We start from the raw sequence: 23,454 nt of genomic DNA, 5'->3' as shown, positions 1-23,454 counted from the left end.
TATACGCTAGGCGCTATATTAAACTCGCCATGACCAGTAACTTAGGGAAAGAGCTTGAGAATTATCATAAGTTTATTATCGCATCGTCAATTCTACTCATTCAGGATGTAGTAATGTTCTGGTTCTGGGGTTGGATTGTAGACGAAGTTGAAAAACTAAAGAGCTTGCAAATTTCTTTGGATGAGAGCCGTGATCCACTCAAGCCTTTATCGAAAGCTTATGATGCAGCGTTAGGGTCTCTTGAAGCATTGTTGCTGGATCAAATCCACCGGCGTTCGAAATACCTCGGTTCTTTATTGCCTATGTATTTGCAAGAGTACAAGATGACCGCCATTTCCAGTAATCATGGCACGTTGTCTGGTTGGCAGCGAAAAGACACAGTCTCCTACCCCGAATATTCAAAAGACAGGTTGGAATTTTGCTTGGCATTATTGTTAATCGATATGCGCCCCGATTGTAAGCTCGAGGAAGTTTCTCCTCTTACGCCTGCAATGATATTTGCTATGCTCGGGGAGCATTTAGCCAAGTGCGATGAAACCAAGAATTTCAAAGAGCTCGCTAGACTGGATGAAACTATACATACAGCAATCTCTAGCCTTGCAGCAATGTATCAAATGCTTGAGATGGTCCGATTACATCGCCCTCGAGCAAAGAAACGAGAAGCCGAGGATATCGTCGAGCTCGAACATAGTCGTGGATGGCGCCACGCCAAAAAACATCTAGAAGATCAGTACATGTTGAGAGATCTCGATCGTGTGACCGGGATCCCTGATGAAAATATTCCCATGGGGGAAAGCCAGAGCGAAAGAATCAAGGCTGAAAAGTCATTGGCAGACCCCACCAAGAAATTTATGGAGACACCAAAACCAACCGGAATATGTCTCAGCCAGCAATGGCTCGATACTGATGCGCAACAGAGAAATGCTCTTAGCCAAATATGGGTGCAAGTTCGAGCCCGTCATGAATATACTCTCCGTCGTCTGGGATTTTGCCAAGAAGATATAGATCATGATCTCGCAACACTATCCGCGGATAGTGACCCAGAACACGTCGCAGCGATCGAGAAACGAAGTGCTGAAACCCACGCAGAGATAGCAGCCAGGTATGCGAAAAAGGTAGCAGCTTTTGAAAATTTTATCGATTAAGAGCAATGGGGCACTAAAGAGTCAGAGAAACTTGGCATTCCAACTCGCTCTAGAATCAAAACCAGAAAGCTCCCCAACACAGATGACGAAAAGAACACTGTCGAAACAATAAGTAAGCCGACCATAACTCCTGAAACATCTGCACTTATGTCATCGCCCAAAGTACTTGTCAGAAAGAGTTCATATGCAATATTCCAAACCATGTTCCCGACCCGAAATTTTGAGAAGCGCACCAAAACAGTACCCTGGGACTCCCTCGTTAATGCCATGGCTGAGGCCGGATTCATAGCAAGCCATGATGCAGGAGGATCGGCCGTTCAATTTGAGCCTGATACTAGCTCGCCTTGGTTTAGACAGGGTAAGATAGTCTTCCACAAACCCCACCCTGAGCGTGTTGTGGACGCAATCATGTTGGGAGCGATGGGAAAGTGGATGGAGAAGTGGTTTGGATGGAGCGATGAGACTTTTGAAGTGGGTAAGAAATAATAAAGTTTTATAGTCTGGATGTGATTCGCAAAGCTTGGTCTGGGTGGGACGATTGGACTCAGCGTAGGTGGTAACGCCCAGCCCCAAAAATTTAAACTGAACTCTTGTTTCGTACTTTAATATAGTCGAATGGCTGGAAACATTGAAAGGAATTGGAAGATAGGAAGAGATCACCGATTACGATAATACACAATCTGCACTTTATTCCTTAGATACCTGGTGTGAAAGTCTTTCCAGATAACACTGGAAATGACCACATTTGGGAAAACACAAAACTAATAGCCTTGACATCAAATAACTTGATTTTATATGGATGTATCTAGCTAGAAAACGATCATCCCACAAAACATAGAGATAGCCATGGGAACAGCATCCATTTTAGGGCCCAGTCACTACCATCGTTCACAATGTCACAATTTCATAAAACAGCCGCATTTTATTTAATTTATTATTATTCCTAAACAACTGAAGTAAGAAAAATACAAAAGTGAAATCTTGTGCCAACCATACCTTTCCCAAAAAAACAAAGTAAATCCTAAAGCATTTGTATTAAAAAAGCATTTTGTATTAACAAGGCAAGATTTGTCCCAAATAGCATTTTCATCTGCGATGCAGAGTAGTCGAGATCCCGACTCTGTTGGGAGTGCTGACTCTAGTATTCCGTATTTGTTTAACTTCGTAAGATCCCTTCGTCTGTACTGTGTTGAATTGTTGAAGAGTAGAATGAAACTTCGTCTTGCCCGAGCCTTCCTCCATTTGAATTGAATGTACTCGATCATTCAACATCAACAATTGAAATCTCAACATAGATCATCATTCTCCTTCTTAAGCCATTATCTTCATCAGTTGAGTACTTGTGAAAAACCTGCTGACCAAGACGCGGGCCATACTTCTTGCAGAGTGGATCGTAAACCCAGACAGTCTCCATGGTAGCAGTGAAAACGTCCTTTGCTTTTCTGCGTTCGGGGTTTCGCATTCTCTCAGTGACTGCTGGGGTATCATATGAGATAAAGCGATCCGGGTCGTCAAGGAACTGTCGTGCACGCTCGACCTGCGCTCTGTATGATGGCGGAAGTTCGTCTCTGTTGAAGCTCTTCTCGCAGCTATAGATTTTGAAGCCCGGCAATGCCTTATGTGTAAATATTTCCCTGGCAACATTTTCTGGCGAACAGGATCGGAAGAATGCTAATATCCTACCGAATTCAGTAGCAGGAAAACTGACGATACTACGATTTTGAACGTCTTGAGGGATGTATTCCGGGTAGAGCTACTCAATGTCAGCTGTTGATACTAGTGGGATTGTGAAAATGATGGACAAACTCTATTGAAAATCTTGTACATCTTTCGTAGCTCGTTACGACAAGCAATGTAAACGATTTCTTGTTTCTTACGCGCGACGTTCAAGTCGTCCAGAACGGTATTTTCAAAAGCCGCTTTCTGAAACTCAGCCAGCAAAGCTCTTGAAGCATTCGGGAAGTCCTTTTTGAAATTGGCCATATTATCCTCCTAAAAGAGACATATATTTAGCATTGAAATTCTCGAAGCTGGCCATATATTGATACTCACAATCAAAATACGATATTTAACATGAGCATCCTCCCTTGCAACATCGATGTCTGTCAGCTTTTGAAAATTTTCGAACCGAGTCATTGTAAGTGCGTGTATCTTTGATATCCACATTTCCACAGCTGGGTTCATGTCAACCGTAATTGTTGAATCTTTGTCCATCGTTGCGATTTGATCATTCTCTACTTTTTCCTTAGGTGTGTTCTCCATTGTGATGCCAGAGAGCTAATATGACCTGAGTTGATGCCTTGAATGGTTTGAGATGAAAAATGCTGAAAAAGTTGGTCTTTTGCACAGAATGAAACTTCAAAGTATTTGTGTTATAAAATAAGCCAAGAAGAGGATTTCTCGAAGCAAAGCCTCCCAGGTCCTTAAAGGATACTCGTGATACGGGGAGAAGTGAATGTGAGCGGGGTAGTTTCAATGAACTTCCAGCTGTTGTATTAGTGAATATCAAATTTTGTTGAGTTGAGTTTTGATTAGTTTTACACAGCTAGATGAGCAGTGTGAAGAATAGTATTGGACACACATACTAGGCAGGACAAGAAACAATAACAACTCTACTCTAGGCTCACATGATACATGAAAACAACATAAAACTGAATTTTTATTCACCATACTGAATTACGTTGATTGTATTAAAATAGATGAAAGAGTAACAAGAACTCATAGCTAAACATCTTGTGTGAGCCAAAAATCATGAAAGCTATGAACGTATCTTGAAAGAGAAAGGAATAATGCTCGAGTAGATCCAAATATGTAGGTAGCAGAGGGGGACCTAATTGTAAATTAGAGAGCACACAGAATAAAGCGCAATTGAATTTCCGAAGAAGAGAAGCAGGGGAAGGAGTCAAAGGAAGAAGTAAATAAGGAGAGACTTCTCCTCGAATTTCATCTCTATATCACTTATCTAAGAGAAACCAGCCAAAAGAGTAGGCTCTTGAGCTTTTCAAAATACATCACTTCGTTTTTCCTCCGATCTTGCAGCCAATTCAACAAAATAAAGCCAGCGTTCAATGAGAAGAATGGTTGAAAGCTTCAATCAAAATAGTGACAAGACAGAGTCTGGAACAATCTTGCTGTCTCCATCTCATTTAGACTCCTTTACGCCCAAGAGACTAAGCAAGAGAATGGAATAAAATTCATAATAATCTTAATCATAAAAGATAGAATGAATGAGTGTGAAATGGCGAGGTCTGGAATTGATATCGAATGTCACTGGGTAGGTGGTTCGTGACAGTCAGTATTCAGCAGTCAAATGGTGGCTAGAATGGCAATGCGAATCTACTAGCACTTGATCATTCGCAAGATCTTGATGCTATGAGAAATCTGTACAGAAACACTGTCTGTCGAATGTATGAAAACATGACCGTTGTGTTGACATGCTCGTGGTATAAACATCAAAAATCGTGGGGTTGAAGTGAAGTGGATAGCTTCGCACGGAACGGAATAACAACCCACCCGAAGCCAGATTAATTATTACGCATAGAACAACATTTTTAAACATCCCCGTTAGCAAGCAATCCGTCCCTCCATTTCCTTCGTACCCGGACAGACATTCGATATGTCGAGCCCTCTCTTACGCACTCTGCGTACATCGCGACCAATTCTCTCCTCTTCTCCATCCCGTATATCTACCAAACGCTTCGTATCAACCACTACCGAAACATCCCCAGTTCTTACCCGATCGAAGAATCTCCTCGTTGGAACCTCGATAGCTCTCGCTCTCGGCTTTGGCTATCTATACATTACCGATACCCGAGCTAGCATTCACCAATGGCTTGTGGTTCCCGCATTACGTGCCATATATCCCGATGCCGAAGAGGCCCATCATGTAGGAACTAAAGCTCTCAAAACGCTCTACTCATTCGGTCTCCATCCCCGCGATCGAAGCTTCAGAGAGGGGAATACAGATAAGGCAGATTTGAGCGTGGAAGTATGGGGTCAGAAATTACAAAATCCAGTTGGTACATCTGCGGGGCTTGACAAATTGGCAGAGGTTCCAGATGCCTTGTTTGCTTTGGGTCCTGCAATTGTCGAGGTCGGCGGATGTACACCACTTGCTCAAGATGGAAACCCAAAACCTAGAGTTTTTCGTATACCGAGTCAAAATGCTTTGATTAATCGATATGGACTTAATTCAAAGGGCGCAGATGATATGGCTATGCGATTGAGGGAACGGGTTCGTTTATACGCATATCAAAATGGGCTGGGTGTAGGTGAAGATGCTGAGAAGATGGTCTTGAATGGAGAAGCTGGTGTTCCTCCAGGAAGTTTGTTGGACGGGAAGTTATTGGCGGTACAAGTTGCCAAGAATAAAAATACCAATGGTGATGACATTGATGCTGTCAAAAGAGACTACGTTCACTGTGTCGAGAGATTGGCTCCATATGCCGATATTTTGGTAGTCAATGTCAGTAGCCCAAACACCCCTGGTTTGAGGACATTACAAAAAGTTGAGCCATTATCCCGAATCTTAGAAGGAGTGGTCGGGGCCGCCAAGTCCGTAGATCGGAAAACAAAGCCTAGGGTTATGGTCAAGGTATCGCCCGATGAAGATCAAGACGAGCAAATTGAGGGTATTGTCGAAGCTGTTTGGAGAAGTGGTGTTGACGGTATAATTGTGGGTAATACTACAAACCGAAGAGACAAGCTCATCCCAGACGATATCAGAATTTCATCCAGAGAACGCAGGGTTCTTGAAGAACAAGGAGGGTTTTCCGGACCACCAATGTTCGAGAGAACACTGTCTTTGGTCAAGAGATATAGAGCTCTACTCGACCGAGGACCACCACAACAAGACACCACTACTGAATCAAACGACAATGGTCTTGTCTCCACTATCGCCGAAAAGGCAAAGTCTCTCCCGGGCAATAAGACAAATGATCAGAAAGTAATTTTCGCTACTGGTGGCATTACGAATGGAAAGCAAGCATTAGAGGTCTTGAATGCAGGTGCAAATGTCGCCCAGGTTTACACAGCGATGTAAGTCTCCCACCCCATTTTAACTATCCCCATGTGGAACAAAACAAGAGTGCGAATATCCTACAATGTATACTAATCTATCCAATAGGGTGTATGGAGGTGCCGGCACAATAACTCGTATAAAAACTGAGATGAGCAACGAGATTTCAAAAAAGTAAATAGAGTTAATAAATTAATAATATACCCAAAAATGTACATATCGTTGAAGCGATCAAATTCATCGAATTCAAGTTTCAATAATTTGCAGACAAAGTGCTCTTTCAATTGAATGTTCGGCGTCACAAATCTCGTTAGGTGTAGGCATAAATTCAATGCGTATTTGGAATTGTGTCATTTGATAGTCTTGATACTGGGTATATAATATTTAGTCAATAAAAGAGTAAAAACAGACCCGCTCAAACGCCAATACCCCTCATTTTCCCCATGAGACTTATTCAAGTCTGATTTGAACACATTCCAACTAAACCCATGCACTGTTGAACTAAAAGTTCAGACGACTTCCATTGCTTCCAGACAAGACAATGCCTTCATGCCCTCGGCCTCGAATGCTGCTACCATTCGCTCACATTCGTCAAGAAGCTTTCCTTGAGCAACTGTTGCTGTATGGTAAATCCATTGCTCCACCGACATTTGGCTCTCCGCTTTGGTTAGATTTCCTGTTCTGAGATTCGACATTGCTTCCAAGAAGTGTTCATGTTCTTCTTCACCGAAAAACATCTCAGCATCTACGGGCTCCCATTGCTTGGTGGTTTTGGGTGCTATAGAACCTTGATTTGGAGGAGTATTAGGTCTTTCAGGAAACTGGTTTTCCGCATCGGAGGATTGATGTTCTGTGTCTGAAAATTGGTTATCCGCGACTGAAGATTGGGGTGGCGACAAGGGGGGTGGAGATCCAGGCGGTGATTCCAGTGGAGATCCTTCGATCCAAAGCAAGTCCGAGGCTCCTGCCTGGTTCTGCAAGTCTGTAAAGGTGGGTGCTCGTAGTGGTGCAGCGGATGCTTGAGGGATAACAACTTGTGCCGTACTAGCCCTTGTAGTACGTTTTTTAGGTTGGGGATTTGGAAGATCAGGTTGAGACATCTCGTCGTCACTCTTCCTCTTTCTCCCACGATTGGAAGATGCTGTTGGGGCTTTAGGAGCCTCAATTGGTTCGACCCTCTTAGCGGCTGCCTTGCGACCCCTGAGCGCAGATGTCTTCACTTTTGTTGTGGCTGTAGACATGATACTGTCACCCTCTGCCTCATCTACATCATCTGCATCACTAGCAACGTCAATGGGGGGCTCTGTAGATAATTGAGCTAAAGCGGCCTTTTTGGCCGGGGCCTTTCGACCTTTGAGTGCAGATGTCTTCGCTTTCGTTGTTGCTGTAGACATGATACTGTCTCCCTCTTCGGCAGCTACATTGCTAACAACGTCAATAGCTGGCTGTGTAGATAATTGAGCTGGGGCTGCCTTTTTAGCCGATGGTTTTCGACCTCTGGGCCCAGATGCTTTGCCTTTTGTTGTGGCTGTAGACATGATACTATCCCCCTCTGCAACATCTGCGTCGCTAACAACACCTACATCACTAGCAACATCTGCATCACTAACTACATCAATAGCGGGTTGTGTAGATAACCGAGCTGGGGCTGCCTTTTTGGCCGATGGTTTTCGACCTCTGGTCCCAGATGCTTTGCCTTTTGTTGTGGCTATAGACATGATGCTATCCCCCTCTTCAACATCTGCATCACTAGCAATAGTAACAGCGGATTGTGTAGATAGTCGCGATGCTTTTGATGTTCTGCCTCTCTTGGTAGTTGATTTCTTTAAGGCAAGTTCAGAGTTATGCTCATCGATAAGTATGAAGAAAGGACATTCGGGTGATCGATTAAAATGTTCATCCCTAAGGTGAGTTAGCTTCTGTAGTCATTGGAGAGATTCTCAAACATACAATGGCTTGTCAGATGGCTCCCATCCATCTAATGCCAATGAACAATAAGTACAAGTCGCCATATCGTTCGATTCTTCGGTTGGAGTATATTTCCATCCAGCGTTGACCAACTATTACTTTGTCAATATAAATGTTGTCATGGGTAACAGACAGTCCATACCTGTTTAGTCTTGCATTTCCAGCCCCTCTTTGCTTCGTGAGGCCATTTTCCTGCAAATGTCGCAGTCCTAGCCTCGACCATTCTCAAACTGGCGGGAAATTCCCTGCTCAATTCTTCATCTTGTGCCTCAATCGAGGCAACAATCGCCCATCCACAATTTGGTGAATGCTTCAAATGTTCTTTTAATGGGTCATCACCTTCCTCCCAGGCATCAATAGATCTATGGCAGAGAAAACAAGCGCAATTGTCGGGATTGGATTGCGAAGGATAGTAAAAGAAACCTGCTTTTGCAAGCTTTGCGTAAGGTCAGCGAGCGAAAAGCAAACAAAGATAGAATACTTCATACTTCTTCTGGTAGCAAAGATTTGTGCGGCCATTTAAGACTTTTTGGAGCTTTGGATCCAGTGGTCGACGTCCTACGACCAGTAAGGGGTTGTGCATTACGGTAAGATGCCACTCTACTTTCGAGGGTAATGTAGCCCGGGGCAACATCGTGAACAGCCATTGTAGCAACACGCGTCGCGTCGATAGATGCTTTTGGATATTGCAATGCAGAAATTTCGTAATGCGAAGTGAGTCTCAATGTAGTGACCTTGAGCTGAAGTTTATCAGCAGTTGTAATTGACGCGTTGTATTATACGAAGCTTCAAGAATTGTTTATTGTCGTGGGGAGAAAAGGTTGGATTCGTTAATATGTTTATTGAATATATTCTGCCATTTCGAACAAAGGCGGTGTAAATAGTCAGCCGCCTCTATAGTTACTAAATTCTCCCTTGAACGATATTAACCGATATCCCTAATAACATGATTTATCATTGAGTGGGCCACCAGTGGGTGCACGGACTCACAGGACACGCGTTTTTTGAAAATAGCCTCAAAATAAACAATTCAAAATATATACAAACAATTCAATTTCAAAATACCACTTAATATATAATCAATTAAATATAAGACTATTCCTATTAATAGAGAATTATATAAAGAATATAATTCATTGAAAAAATCATACTTTTTTGGTGAATTCAATTAATACTATACAAAAAAAAGTATATATTCCATTTCCATTTGGTTAGATATATTAAACTCTACAAATTATTAATAACTTTAAGAAAAAAATATATTAAAAAGGCGAATCTATAAATAAATTTGTAAACTTTCAAAGAATCTAGAAGGATCTATATTAATTGATAAGGTTACTTACAAAATACTTATTTCATTTTTCTGAAATAAACTATAAACTGAATCTTATAAAGTGATAATTGAATACTTCAAATTAAGGATTAAATAATACTTTTTACAAAAAAATTTGAAGAAATTTATAAATTAAAATTAATACTATAAAGCTACCTATTCAGAAAAATATATTAATAGTCGATAGTATAGGAAATGCATTATATTTGGTAATATATATAAATATAATATTATAAAAAGATTTTGAAAATATATTATATATACAAATGAAATATATATAGATTTTGTTTCTATAAGAAAAGAAGAGATTCTAAAAGAAGCTAGAATTTGATATAAGTTAGAAAATATAATGGAATACTTTTTATTAAAAGATAATAAAATCTATTATAAAATATGGATTACTTTTAAGGAAAAAACTGAAAATCTTGAATTCTGTTATAATAAAAAGGAATATACAAATGAACTTAAGTCTGAATCTAAACCTAAAATATATTCCAAAACTGAAAATCGTAATTCCTATGAAGAGTATATCTATATATAAAAAACTAAAAAGTTGTATTCCAAGAATATCAAGTCTCAGGGTAATACTATAACCTAGGAATATTATATTAAATAACTACTCCCAATCTATATTATTGTTTTAATTAAAAATAATATAATATATATACCTTTTTAATAGCATTCAATCTAATATTAGTATATAATCAGATCACATGATCGTCGCTTATAAGCTTACGAAAGCGACCATTAATCCGAAAACAATCATTAAGCCGAAAACGGCTATAAATCCGAAAACGGATATAAAATAAAGAATATGAAAAAGGGCTTTATTTCAAAAGAATGAATGGATTAGGAAGAGATTTATAAGAGATTTATAAAAACAAAAATATTGAATTAAAAGGAAAAAGCATAAAAAGAGGACTTTTCCTTTTGAATATAAAATAAAAGCTAAAAATATAAAATACAGATTCTTTAATATCACGTGTCACACTGCTTATATAATCCATTTTAGTCGTTAACCTGAGCCAGCTTCCATACTATATTACTAGCCTATGACCTACGATATATATAAAAACAATTGAAAAACTACAAGCAAAATATTTTATATATAAATAGCTTTTAATAGAGGATAATAACAATTCCTATAATTTTATTAAATATAATTTTATACAAAAGCTTAAGGATATATACAATATCGAAAATTTATTTCACCTCTCTAATTTACCTAATCTGAATCCAATAAAAAGTATTTGGAATATATTAAAACAATAAGTTTAAAAAAAATAATAGAAAATGTTAAATAAATTAAAGAAGATTATATAGAATAAATAAAGCAAAATTATATAAAAAAAAATTCAAAAAAGATATATAAAATTACTCAATAGATATAGAATTATAATTGATACAAATGGGAACCATATATAATCAAAATTATAATAATTATTAGTTATTTAGTTGTAATATTATCTCATTTTGGGTTTTTTGAAGCTATACAGACTGTCCCGTGAGTCCGTGCACCCACTGGTGGGCTATTTTCAAAATACACCAAAATTAATGCTTTTTTAATATTTTTATTTTAACAATTAATTATTATTTTGAAAAAAAAAAGAATTAAAAAGAATAATAAAAAGTAAGTTTTTTATAAATCTAATATTTATATAAAAAAATGAAATTTATTACAATTTTCATTATAAAAAAAATTTATAATAATTATTATAATAACTTAAATTTTCAGTAAATAATTAGATTTTTATATTATTTATATAATTAAAATTTATAATTTTAATTTTTAGAAAATTCTATTAATAAATAAAGAAAGTGTATAATTATATATAAACAAATTTTATATATAAAAATGATGATCTATTTAATGATATAGTTTATTTGATGATAAATCATATTATATATAATATAGTTTAATATTGAGTGGCTTATATTATTAAATGACCCACTTCAAAATACATATAAAATTCATCTGTATATAATTGTGCACTTTATTTATTTATTAATAGAATTTTTCAAAAATTGAAATTAGAATATTTAATTATATAAATATTATAAAAATCTAATTTGTTTTGGAAAATTCAAATTGATATATGAGTTATTATTAAAATAAAAATTTTACCACGAAAATTGTAACAATTTTGATTTTTTTAAAAATATAATGGAAATATTTATATAAAAACTAGATTTTTTATTATTATTTAATATCTTTTTCTTTTATAAAAATAATATTTAATTATTAAAATATAAATATTAAAAAAGCTTAATATTGGTGTATTTTGAAGTGGGCCACTCGATAATATAGGCCACTCGGTGTTAAACTACGTTATGCATTCTTTTATTATATACACTGCTTACTCAGTAAGTCATCTGTCTTCTCATGACCATACACTTAGAATCCCACTATCAGGATGACCAAGCTAGACAGGATTCTCGATAGAGCTTCGTTTTGAAAGGAATAGACTGATCCTCATAGGAAAGTAGCGAAAGTCGAAGGATAAAGGTGACCGGGTTATGGCCGAAGCATGTAATAACTTGTTAAGGCATAATTCAGAGGCTCAGAGAAGTCATTCATTGTACCCTCCCAAGCTCTGCTTGGGAGAGCAGAGGTTGCTGTTCAAAAAACATTTAGTCCACAAGATTTCATAAAGCATTTCAAGCGGAAACTTTTAGCCCGCAACAAAGAATGACGTTGGCTCTGATGCAGGGTCTATTGAATAGGATTGCAGCACAAGCAGAATCTCCATAATCACGTGAAGGGCATTTTCAGGACGGCTCCTTGACTAACACATGAATTTGGAACCAGTGGAGTCAAAGGGCGATGTGATAGAACACTGCTATAAGAGTCTCAGTCCCTATGGGAGCAAGAAATCCAACGATTTCCACAGAACTGTCAATTTCAAGTGCAGTCTTCGTCAGAATCATTAGCTTTCCTCACCACTACGTTTCAATTTGAAGTTTTAAAATCTAGTAAGTGACGGTTCTATCATGACTTCTAACGGTATTGGTTGGTTTTGACAAAAAGTCCCAATCAGATTGACCGATCCCTGACTATTAGTTCTTGATACAGTGGAGTCTCGACAAGACGATACTCGATAGCGCGATATTCGCGTTAAGACGATACTTTTTGCTGGTCCAAATCTCCTGACCCCGAACAAATCAGACTCATTAAGACAGTTAATCTACGTCTTAATTTTCTGAACTTGTTCTAAGGCGGGTGCCATCTCAGTGACGTACTTCATACTATTTTCGGTTGTCTGGACTCCTTGAGTATCGCAATCAGAAAAGGCTATGATGAGTAATGATAGGTATAATATAATACTGCTAAAATATCTTAGATCAAATTCCCGACCATCTGAAAATCCTCCTCTAGCTTAATACCACGGTACATGATCTCGTCCTTGGGATCTGCACTCCTGCCAACAATGATGCGATAGGTCCCCTTCTATGAGAGCCACCCCCCACGCACTTCATTCCAGAAAGATATAGCGTACTTGTCAAGGCTGAAGGTGACAGGTTCCGAGGTGCCCGTCCGAATCCAAACTCTCGGAAACGCCTCCAATTCTTTCTTGGGCCTTGCTACTCGACTCTCGTTGCTAGAGATGTATATCTGAACCACTTCCCAGCCGTCACGATCACCGGTGTTCGTGATGTCTAGCGACGCCTAGAATGTCAGGTCCCGCTCGAGTTGAACAGCGCTAGGTGCAAGAAGGTTTGACTGCCTTGCTATGTGGCTCCTAATCTCACTACAATTGTTGCCTAGAAGACGTATACGTATTCTCATCCGAGTAATCGAGACACCTTCCATAAGACTGCAAAGGCTGAAAAGCCAGTCTCTTCGTCTCAGTCACGACATAACCTTGGAATTCTCTGACCGTATGCTGAGGATTCCAACCGGTACTCTTTGCTCTATCACCTGTTGCTTGAATACTTGCGCCCCAGAAACCGATCTGATTCTATGTTAGTATAACAAGGGTTGTGTATAAGGGAGAAGGTTATTACTTTGTACTTGTCTAGTTCTTCTTCGGTGTAAGTATTTGGAGACGGTTCCTCGGATAACCCTATTGAATAGAGAGTCTCTGCCATAACTCTGAAGACATCGCGGGCTAGAACGGAACCTCCATCAGCAAAATAGAAGCCGTCTTTTCCGTATCCCTTTGTAGTATCTTCAATTAACGCCATGAACAGATCCGCTACTAAAAGAATCGTCAGCAAAATCCGGCCGGAATCGTTTCCTAGAATAAAATTGAGTTTGGGAGACCAACCATCATTGACGTGCGATATCATCCATGGGTTCTCACCAGGTCCAATCTGTCCCACGGCTCTTCTATCCACAGAAACATGAATGAGTCGTGGAACAGGCATAGATGTTTGGTTACCAAGCTTGTGTTCGTGGATTAACCCCGTAGCGGTGCCATACACGGCAAATGGTACTATAATAAAGGATAGTAAATCACCAGCCTCATCGGCATTGGCAATACTGTGGTCGACAACGCGATCTTGGATTTCTCTTACTTATAAATGACAAATCTAAGAAGGATCTGCTTACGGGGTTTGCTTATGGGGATATCATTAATAAGGTCAGATTCCATGTCAGAAATGATTACATGGGACGAATAGCCATTCATTTTATCGTCAAAAAGAAACGCTAATAATGAATCAGCTTGAGCTACAAGGTAGTCGGAGAAAACTTACCTCCCCCTGACTAGATAAAAAAATACCGTTAGTAAACGCAGTTTGACTCTAAGACTAGCGGACTTACAGCATGATAGAGAACTGGCGGGTGTCCTGTTTTTTCTTTTCTCGTCTTCATTCCTTTCAAAATAGACTTGGTGCCTTCGAGGGCATCACAATCAACCTTCGCAGAATCAGCTGAATGTATCTATTTCCCCAAAAAGTATTAAGACGTGCGAAGACTGACTAGTTGGATTATAATGTCATGTTTCTCCACCTCCCTTTCAAGCTTTACACCATCATCAAGCGTAACATCCGTCGTCTCGATATTTTCCAATAAGTCCCTTAGTCTTCTAGCTTTCTCAGGACTTAGAGTTGATGCTGTAAGTTTATATCGTGGTGATGGAGATTTAAGATATTTGTTGCTAAAGCGGGACAGAAACGCTGCTCCAATGTAACCCGTGGCTCCAAATAAGAGCACCGAGGTGGACGCCATGCTCGCAATATTAGCAGTCTGTAAGATTTTCGTCTCCCAGTCTTGATCGAAAAACCAGGCGTTACAAATGATGAACAGGAACTAATTCAGAAAGACCGAAAATGCGAGCTCATAAGGTGCGTGCACCCTTTCGCTTCGTTAGAAACATAAGCAAGCTGCAGCTTTCGGTTAAGTCTTAGCTACGACGTGGATATCTCCCTGCAAGTTAGAGTTTCCGAGCTAATGCAGCCTGCTTATTCCTCAGAAATATCCACTCGGTACCTGACTTCGCTACCTGACTTACTGTGTATATTAGCCAGTATGTGAGATGCTACGTACGGAAGGTGGTTTCAAGTGGAAATCGCGCACCCCATGTATTCTGCTTATCATTTAAGGGAAGTCTGCTTACATTTTTATCTTGCCATTGGGGAATACCTCTCGCCACAGCCATGGGGTGCGCGAACCCCACTTGAAAGCCTCTTCCGTACCAAGGCCACCGGATCCTTATTGCCCTTATACAGGAGGTGGTCCCAAGTACCGGCAGGACTTCGTTACTTTCCCTAACCGGTGAGGTTTTTGAGTGAATCGGATATATTGAAATATGGAGATAGCCTCACTTGAAACTCCCGTTATACTATATGCCACAATTCGGCCGATAAGCTCACCGGATATTGCTTAATGATACATTAATGTCATTCCCGGTAATGTGGGACTAAGCATGGCACACATACTTTTCTGGCGATATAAATAACGAGAGCATTAGCCAGAAAAGACTATTATTCTTCCATTAGGTAAGTCTCCTCACACAATCCAAGAAACATACAACATCTATTCTACCCTAAAACTCTCAGCATGAAGGCCTCTATTTCTCTTGTCGTTTTCGCCATCGCTACTCTTGGCATGGGCTCTGTTATTGAAAACCGCCAGAATAGCTGGGGTCCTTATACCTGTCCCACTAAGGCGCAATGCGAAGCTTCGTGCGAAGCTGCTGGACTTGCAAGTATTTCTGTTGATATAGCATAAGACTCTTCAAACTAAAAAGTACTAGGTATACGCTGCCAACGACTGTAACAATGCATGGGTCAACTGTGCTTGCGATTACAGTTAGGCAAACGAGGGGCATACATTGAGAACGGGAGGAGGATTAGAGACAAGGTTTTGGATGAACGAGCTATTTTTGGTTGATGAAGGAGAAAGGAGGGAGATAGTTTGTGGAAAGCTGAGGGAGAGAAGGGATGGCTGGGGTAGTGTAGAATGGAATATTGGAGTAGAATAATAGAAAGTCATATATGCGTGCTTGCCCTTCATATCAACTTTATGTGACGTAGTAGATGAGCTCGTTCTATTCTATTCGTAGATCTGCTTTCTCTTGTCCCTTATCAAGCATATGAACATTCCCAAGGCTCTGCTGCAAGTTAGCTTAAGAACTCGGCTGCCGCCTGCCTATAAAACTATGATACATGACGCTGAGAATCTTTCTCCTATGACTGGCTTTCTTACATCTTCTATGCAAATAATAACGCAATGAAATAAGAAAGAACTCACAAAGTGAATGGTATAGTTAGTACCATACTATAGAGTGCAGTTGATATAATACGGCATTTCAGTGATGTTGTATCATACACACATCATCCTTTCTATATCCAACAGTTAAGCCGTCTTTGTTGCGATGCTCAACCCCAAGCATTCATTATCATTGTGAAGGAAACTATACCATGTACTATTCTCTTGATCACCAAAAACAGTCTTGTCTATGCACATACCTGTGAAAAATAACGCACCAGATTCTCATCAAAAGTATCTACATCGAAATCCGAAACATCAGGTACACATGTTCCTCTGCCGCATTCTTCATCTCTTGAGCGAACTACGAAATGATTTGCCCGCCTTGATTTAGTCTTCAAGTTCTCCCTAGAATATCGAAATGTTAAGAAACTTCCCATCGAAGAAAAAATGTTTCGTGGAATGAGAATTTAGTGATAAGCTGAAGCCCTTTTCAAGCTTGCCACATGGCATAATTTGACTGAAAATATCTACACCTACCGTTTCGTTTGATCTCCTTCTTTAGACGTGGAAATTTTAGAAACTCGGAAGCTCCCCTATTCCATTCACTCAGTGGCCTGTGATATCCGACCTCTCAGAGACAACTGAGCCTGGTGCTAAAAGCAAGAGAGTTTATATCAACCGGATGATCAACCAATTTCACAATCAAAATTGAAAAGTATCTGGCCAAAGTGAAGTTCATTGAGAAACTATGGCCCTGAAGGAATACCATTGACTGAAATCCATCGCAATCCGAATATCTCCGCATCCCAGCATCAAATTCAGAATTCACATATGAATTGGATAAATAAAAGTCTCCACATCTCTGATATCTTCGCGCCCGCATGTACTGGTACCCCAGATGATTGAGCAGAATTAAAATCATCGCTTCTCAGACAAACTCTGCGTGGGTGAATAAATCCACAGCGCAATCCCCGCAAAAGCTAAAGAGAAGATCTCATCCTCAATGATCGTCGCATCCTCAAAATATCACCATTCATTTCAGTTTTTATGGAACAATTCTTTCGCCTTTTCCAAGCCCTTCTTCAATGCAGACTTGCTCTGGTCATCATCACCATATCTACTGGAGATTGTCTGATGATTGTTATCATAATCTCCCTCTCCATAACCAGACTTGGCGGCTCCATAACCACTGGAGGTTTGGTTGTCATCATCACCATAGCCTCCAGATATAGTATTATCACCACTTCCACCCAAACCTTGAGAATCACTCTTGTCTCTACCATATCCACCTGAGACGTCAGAGTCAGCAGTAACATCACCGTATTCAGAAGAGCTAGCCTTGACTCCTCCAAATCCACCAATCTTGTCATCATTATATGAACTACTTCCGGCACCAGTGGTAGAGCCAAATGCATCATCCGTGGATGTGACATCATTATTGTAGCTGCTGCTTGCGTCATCCTTCCTGGTGCTGCCATATGCATCACCAAATGATGTATTATCTCTTCCAGTGCTACCATATGTATCTCCGGATGAGATGTTGTCATCACTCAAGCCACTTCTTGCATTGTTGTTTCCGATGCTACCATACCTATCATCAGATTGTGAATTGTCTCCTGCAGTGTCTCTTCCAGTACCGTCATACGCACCTCCAGATGAGGTAACGTCTTGAACATATCCACTTGTCGTACCATAGCTCTTGGTGCTGCCGTAAGCATCTCCAGACGATACACCATCATCATTCAAGCCGCCACTCGTATTCTCATTCCAAGTGCTACCATAGCTATCACCAGATACTGTATCATCTTGACAAAAGCCACTGTTCGTGTCATCCTTCCTGGTACTACTATAACCATCCTCTCTAGTGGTACCATGAGCATCACCCGACTCATTATCATCATCTTCACCTAGAACACCGCTCGTATTATCTCTTCCTGTACCACCATATCCTGCATCTTGAAAATCAGCCTCACTTCATGCCACAATATGATACCATATCCAAATTTTCATCAAAACGGAAAGTGGACAGAAGAGAAAAATACACACCACCAGATTGATTATCATCTTCTCTACCTTCATAACCTGCTACAACTCAGTAAGTGAAAGGGAAGCTCAAGGATTAATAAAACTATCATACCAGTCTTCTGCTTCTCACCGTAGGTCTCGGATTGCTCGCCGTGATTGTCAGATTGCTCTTCGTTTCCGTAGATGGACATGATTGCTTGTATATGACTGGATTTGGTAATGGGATTGAAAGGTTGGAAGTAGTATGTATGGAGGGGTGTGAGGGATTGTTGTTGTGGTGGTAGAAAGTTGTAGGAAGTTGTAAGAGGTTGAAGAAGTTGTAAGTAAGAGAAAATTACGGATCTTTCTCTCGATAATAATCAAGCTCTACAAAGTACATCCAGATTCCAGAGCGGGGTAATATAATCCAATTCCAAATTCCATATCACAAACCCAGAAGGAGCAACGAGGGCAGTGACGTAGGTAATTCCAAATTCCATATCCATTCCCAAATGTTACAAACATACATAAACACATACACCATCTCACCACAAATTTCTCCGAGAAACTCCAGTATCACAAAATCGCCATATTAACCCCTCATTGCGAAATCGTGTAATAGTTCTATGATTCCCAATTCGTATCTATCTATTTAGTTAGTATTCATCACAACCACAATGGCAACCACACTTTCTCCGATCAGAAGACTCACCATGCTACCTGAGAGATATCACAGCCCATCCCATCCCATCTCATTCCCCCACCCCTCTTTCTACTCCCCTCCTTCCCCAGCATAACTCACTGCACCTCCTTCCATCCTGATTTCTCATCCCACCTCAAGAACCACCCCAGCCACCCCAACCACCTAAACCCATTAGCCCTCACCCCCACCCCAAATCAACCAATCCCCCCACCATCCTGCTCTATCAGCACAACCTCGAAACAAAATCAAACCCTACACCCACCTAACACATACACATACACACACAACTCAATTCCCAGCATCGCCAACTCTTCAACTCTGCAACCCCAAATCTTTGAATTCTCAGCAGAACAAGGATCATCGCCCCTCCCCATCGCTACCACCCTCACACGGAACCCTCGAATAAAACACACGGTCATCAAACCACAGCTCTCCCATCCCTTCACACTCTATTCTCTCAATTCTCAAACCCAAAGCTGAAAACTTCCTTCCCCAAACGAAAGCTCAATGCCATCCCACGTGCAATATCACTACAATGTCGTTTTAAAAGAAGGAAATGTGATGCATATCACGAAGAAAGACCACTGGGATGTGAACATAATATCGATCACTTCATAATCACGACTTGAATGAACAAAACAAATAGACAAAAATATTCATGTCATAATCTCAAACAAGCTGGTTATTGAGTATATACATACATCCACATACTACACTACAAGAAGAAAAAGAAAAAGAATAGCGTGAAACGCTAGGTATCAACTCAAAGAAACGCTTCCACCATGCTCCAACCATTACACTTCCACTATGCTTTGAACCCTCCTGTGTGCACCTATGTACTTTTCAAATACTCTTTAAGAGCATGCAAAAAAATGGAAGAAAAAAACTCCTGAAAAGAACTCCATTCTTTCCTGAGTCCTCAACCTTCAATCCTATCCCATTTTTCATGCTGTGTTTTATCTTGCCTCATACACCCCGTTGGCAATCTTCCTGCTAGTCTCAATTTCCACCCAGTTACCTGCCGTTGGAGCCAACGATTCATCTGCAAATGGATCTGACTCTTCAGCACCTTTAGCTGCTTCCAGTCTTGAAATACTGATGCCACTACCAGAAATAGGGCGTTGAACTTCCCATCTGGCTTCCGCATGACCTGGTTGCTGAACCGCGCCATCTGAACCGGAAAACAAGGCACTCATTTTATGCCATTCATGACCGAGAGTGACATCGCCAAGACGCCAGACAATAGCAGACTTGTCACGGTAATGGGTGCCAGAAGGTTTGGATTTACACACGGCAGCTCCAGCTCCTGTGTATTTACCTACGATAACAAGGTTGTTGAAAGTTATGGCATCCGAGGAGAAAGCTGGATTGAGTGCATACTCGATGATTAGACCGAGCTTATCACCAACCGGTTTCCACGCCGGTTTTAACAACAATGGCGAATAACCAGCCATGTCCTTGTCATCAATGTGCACTCGGTAAGTGAATGCGGGTGATGTTTTGTGCGATACCGACGCGAGGTCCACTGTAAATTCATCCGATTTCTCTGCTGATACTGGATGAATGAATGTTCTATTAGGACCAATAGCCTCTAGAGCGGGGAAGTTGTTGATTCTGATTGTTTCGGTTCCTATATACGTTAGACTTTGCAGCTGCATGTATTGAGGCTGACTTACCTGAAGCTGGCAACGAAGCATCGTTCGGTGACGAAATATAGCTTAAAGCAATCTCCCCACTAACCTTAACTGTCTTAACTACCCCATTTTCTAGTGTGGCGCTGACAGTCTCTATCATTGACGCATTGAGGCCAGGGTGATGCATATCAGCATGTTTAACCACAACATTATTGGAAAGAGAGTGTCCGGAACGAATCGAATTTGCATCAGATACACTTGGCGCAGCATGGCCATGCTCCGAAATAGCTGCAAATGCTGCCGCACGTGCCACTGCAGGCGAGAAAGCAGGAGAAGGAGGCAAGTTGTTCTCTATGCTACTAACGTCAAGATTGGGCGAAGGGACATAGACTGTGTTCCGAACATCTCTTCGACCTCGGACGGTACCAACTTTTCTACCAGGGGTGGTTAATTGAGATGAACGCAAAGTATTGGCAACACTTGATAACGCAGCTTGTGCATCTGCATCTTGCTCGGGAATCGGTTGATCTCGGATATCAAGCTTAAATTGAGGTTCATTTTGCTCCTGCGCTGCTTCATGAAGAGCTTGCGATATAGGATCGTTCATGGCTGCTGGCACTGAGAAGCCTTCAGAATCTGTTTGGGCTTCTTTGAAATGCGATGGAGGTGGACCTGATGGTGGTTCAACTTCTGACAGATCCATCATTCCCGGGCTTGGTACACCATTGGAAGTAGCTGGTCTAATTGCATCCGATGCGCTTAACGAATCTTGACCCATGCCATGAGAGTTGCCATTTGGTTGTAAAGTATCGCGATTAGATGGCGATTCAGGAAGAGCAGAAAGTCGGTTGTCTTGTGAAGAGGAGTCTCGCAAGTTGTTTGATGAAGTATGAGGTGAAAGGGTTGGCCGTCCTGAACTGCTGTTGGAATTGCGATTCAAACTCGCGAATCCCTTGTTTGGTGATGGGGCGCGAGCAAATCCTCCATGAATGCTTTGGCGTCGACGTTGAAGCATCGTGCCAAATCGGCTCTTCAGCTTCGACTCTAAATGACGTAGGTTAGCATAAATCACACGATTATGTAGAGTAGTGTTTTCTATAGGAATAGCAATGATTCAGGAACTTTAGCTTACCACTAGAACCTTCTTGCTTTGAAATATCACTAGCAGCTGCTGAATGTGTAGACCGTGGAGTAGGCGGAGGTAATGGCATTGCGCCACTTTCTCCAGCGCTCGAAAGTTGTCTAACAGGCCGTTCCATGACGGGTCTTCCCGCGGTAGATGCTTCAGACCAATTCCTAATTTCCTGGGCAGTATCTACCTCCAACAATGCGGTCAAGGTTTGCTCAACGGCCACTCTACTTCTCTCAATTCTATCGGCTTCATGTGTTTCGAATTGCGTGAGGATATCGCGGAGGTGGTTCAATCGCCTTTCATCTACTGCCTGAAGACTCTCGTATATGAATGGAGCTTGTGCTTGCCATTGTTGTTCCGCATTCTGTAATTTGGCAGCGGCACTCTCCACCTTTTGCGTACTTGCTTTCCCCCCCTTCTTACTGAGCTTGTCTGAAGCATGTTGCGCATCTTCCAACTCCTTAGCCATCGCCGCGAGGTTTCCTTGTATTGTTGTCATTCCCTGCATTTCTCGATTTTGGGTAGCAAATTGTCGCAATGGTTGTTCAACATCCTTGGCGATACGTTCAGCCAAATTGTGATGAGAATCTGCGATCGATTCGACCGAATTTACAATTTTTCTCCATGGTGTATCGAATACCCTACGTTCCGGTTAGTTCAAGCTAAAATCGAATATCCCAACATGCCATACCCCAAATCTCCCCCAGTTTCTTGTAAAGGTCTGCGCGCAAGCTTTCGGAGACCGGAAGCATATTGTTCTTCTACTTTGCGGCGCTCCTATTGAATGTGTAAATAATGTGCCATCGCAGCCATCCATCCGATAATATATGTACCTGCAACCAATCCGCGATTTCCGTATTCACTTTATTTATCCTCTTCACACGCTCATTAAGTTTTACTGCAGCTGGGCCTGGTTGTAATCGATCCTAGAATTAAAGAATTAAGACTCGGTGTGCAGTGATTCTGAGGAAAAAGGAATAACTTACCAGCATAGCCGGATACTCTTGTCGGTCTACTGCATCCATATTTGTGATTTGTTGTAATCCTAACTTCCCAATGAGTTGATCATCTAGTGTGACTAATGATTGTTCATGTTCTTCTTCTTTGTAGGTAAGCAGTTGTAGTTGCAGTTGCAGTTGTACTTATTGTAAAAAGGAATGAATGGAGAATTATTTCTTGTAAATATAAAATTGTATGTCAAGTACTCTCTCTTATAAAAGGTACTATGGAGTAGACAGTATAATATCAATATATGATAAATATCATGCGCTCTCGGAATTAGAAGTTCTCCACGATTCCAAGCTCGAAGGAGTGAAAGCGGCTCTTTCTCCTTCTGGCATTGATTGGTCGATGCTTTGTCGGTTGCTTCCATACATAATCCTTGTTGGAGAATCATGCAAAAACAAAATGAGCAATGCAAATACTTGCTGCATCCTCTCCTAGGTGAAATTGGGTGAGCACGTGATGTGTCACTTGTTCTTCTCACGAGAAATTATCAAACCTCAGATGCATTGAAGGAGGTAAAAGTAAAGCATGTCAGGTAGATAAAATCAGTCTGAAATGATAAGTCGAGCAATTAATTCGTATCAAAGTGGTTAGTTGCCCAACTACTTGAGATAGACAAAAGGGGAATAGTCTGGACTTTCTTGGTGCTCTACGTAGTAGGTATCCATAGTATCCATCATCTAATAATATTCACGTATTCACACATTCCCATATCCACTGCTTTTGATCTCCTCATTCACAAGAGACAAGACTTCTCATATTTCCAGTAAGACACATCCGAACTTTATCCGAAAACGAGAGAGATCATCTCCTGTCTAATACGAAGTAAAGTAATCACCTCGGATAAAGCATCTT

At 40.6% G+C, this 23,454-nt stretch overlaps 8 protein-coding genes across 8 annotated transcripts; 3 read left to right on the top strand and 5 right to left on the bottom strand.

The window, feature by feature from the left end:
• Positions 1 to 29: 29 nt before the first annotated feature.
• Positions 30 to 1,631, top strand: EAE97_011021 (uncharacterized protein; the record flags this gene model as incomplete). The annotated part of the gene is made up of 2 exons (XM_038881536.1): positions 30 to 1,102; positions 1,199 to 1,631. The coding sequence occupies 2 exons, from the start codon at positions 30 to 32 to the stop codon at positions 1,629 to 1,631; spliced, it is 1,506 nt and encodes a 501-aa protein (XP_038727695.1).
• A 775-nt stretch (positions 1,632 to 2,406) lies between these two features.
• EAE97_011020 (uncharacterized protein) lies at positions 2,407 to 3,407 on the bottom strand (the record flags this gene model as incomplete). Its single annotated transcript, XM_038881535.1, has 3 exons — positions 2,407 to 2,898; positions 2,952 to 3,137; positions 3,198 to 3,407. The coding sequence occupies 3 exons, from the start codon at positions 3,405 to 3,407 to the stop codon at positions 2,407 to 2,409; spliced, it is 888 nt and encodes a 295-aa protein (XP_038727694.1).
• A 1,354-nt stretch (positions 3,408 to 4,761) lies between these two features.
• EAE97_011019 (uncharacterized protein) lies at positions 4,762 to 6,340 on the top strand (the record flags this gene model as incomplete). The annotated part of the gene is made up of 2 exons (XM_038881534.1): positions 4,762 to 6,182; positions 6,271 to 6,340. 2 exons carry the CDS (start codon positions 4,762 to 4,764, stop codon positions 6,338 to 6,340), a joined length of 1,491 nt encoding a protein of 496 aa, XP_038727693.1.
• A 331-nt stretch (positions 6,341 to 6,671) lies between these two features.
• EAE97_011018 (uncharacterized protein) lies at positions 6,672 to 8,777 on the bottom strand (the record flags this gene model as incomplete). Its single annotated transcript, XM_038881533.1, has 4 exons — positions 6,672 to 8,064; positions 8,113 to 8,222; positions 8,273 to 8,566; positions 8,619 to 8,777. The coding sequence occupies 4 exons, from the start codon at positions 8,775 to 8,777 to the stop codon at positions 6,672 to 6,674; spliced, it is 1,956 nt and encodes a 651-aa protein (XP_038727692.1).
• A 4,055-nt stretch (positions 8,778 to 12,832) lies between these two features.
• EAE97_011017 (uncharacterized protein) lies at positions 12,833 to 14,636 on the bottom strand (the record flags this gene model as incomplete). The annotated part of the gene is made up of 7 exons (XM_038881532.1): positions 12,833 to 13,416; positions 13,469 to 13,662; positions 13,732 to 13,965; positions 14,016 to 14,114; positions 14,162 to 14,171; positions 14,229 to 14,324; positions 14,388 to 14,636. 7 exons carry the CDS (start codon positions 14,634 to 14,636, stop codon positions 13,213 to 13,215), a joined length of 1,086 nt encoding a protein of 361 aa, XP_038727691.1. The 3' UTR covers positions 12,833 to 13,212.
• An 831-nt stretch (positions 14,637 to 15,467) lies between these two features.
• On the top strand, positions 15,468 to 15,723 carry EAE97_011016 (uncharacterized protein; the record flags this gene model as incomplete). The annotated part of the gene is made up of 2 exons (XM_038881531.1): positions 15,468 to 15,611; positions 15,664 to 15,723. The coding sequence occupies 2 exons, from the start codon at positions 15,468 to 15,470 to the stop codon at positions 15,721 to 15,723; spliced, it is 204 nt and encodes a 67-aa protein (XP_038727690.1).
• A 1,436-nt stretch (positions 15,724 to 17,159) lies between these two features.
• Positions 17,160 to 18,337, bottom strand: EAE97_011015 (uncharacterized protein; the record flags this gene model as incomplete). The annotated part of the gene is made up of 3 exons (XM_038881530.1): positions 17,160 to 18,070; positions 18,168 to 18,203; positions 18,259 to 18,337. 3 exons carry the CDS (start codon positions 18,335 to 18,337, stop codon positions 17,160 to 17,162), a joined length of 1,026 nt encoding a protein of 341 aa, XP_038727689.1.
• Positions 18,338 to 19,481: 1,144 nt separating this feature from the next.
• EAE97_011014 (uncharacterized protein) lies at positions 19,482 to 23,114 on the bottom strand. Its single transcript, XM_038881529.1, has 6 exons — positions 22,581 to 23,114; positions 22,428 to 22,520; positions 22,286 to 22,371; positions 21,595 to 22,235; positions 20,505 to 21,506; positions 19,482 to 20,458 (listed from the first exon to the last, which is right to left on the bottom strand). The coding sequence occupies exons 1-6, from the start codon at positions 22,617 to 22,619 to the stop codon at positions 19,785 to 19,787; spliced, it is 2,535 nt and encodes an 844-aa protein (XP_038727688.1). The 5' UTR covers positions 22,620 to 23,114; the 3' UTR covers positions 19,482 to 19,784.
• Positions 23,115 to 23,454: the final 340 nt, after the last annotated feature.

This window comes from Botrytis byssoidea (genome assembly GCF_014898295.1).
Source record: "Botrytis byssoidea strain MUCL 94 chromosome Unknown BBYS_032, whole genome shotgun sequence".
In the NCBI taxonomy this organism is placed as follows: Eukaryota; Fungi; Ascomycota; class Leotiomycetes; order Helotiales; family Sclerotiniaceae; genus Botrytis; species Botrytis byssoidea.
This window is presented reverse-complemented; position numbering and strand designations above follow the sequence as displayed.

What these genes read in the sequence shown, in the direction of transcription:
- EAE97_011014 (XM_038881529.1), bottom strand. Translation starts at nt 22,619, where the DNA reads ATGGATGCAGTAGACCGACAAGAGTATCCGGCTATGCTG. An exon ending in AAGAGTATCCGGCTATGCTG is followed by an intron (nt 22,521 to 22,580) that starts GTAAGTTATTCC and finishes CTTTAATTCTAG; the next exon opens with GATCGATTACAACCAGGCCC. An exon ending in TGCTTCGTTGCCAGCTTCAG is followed by an intron (nt 20,459 to 20,504) that starts GTAAGTCAGCCT and finishes TAACGTATATAG; the next exon opens with GAACCGAAACAATCAGAATC.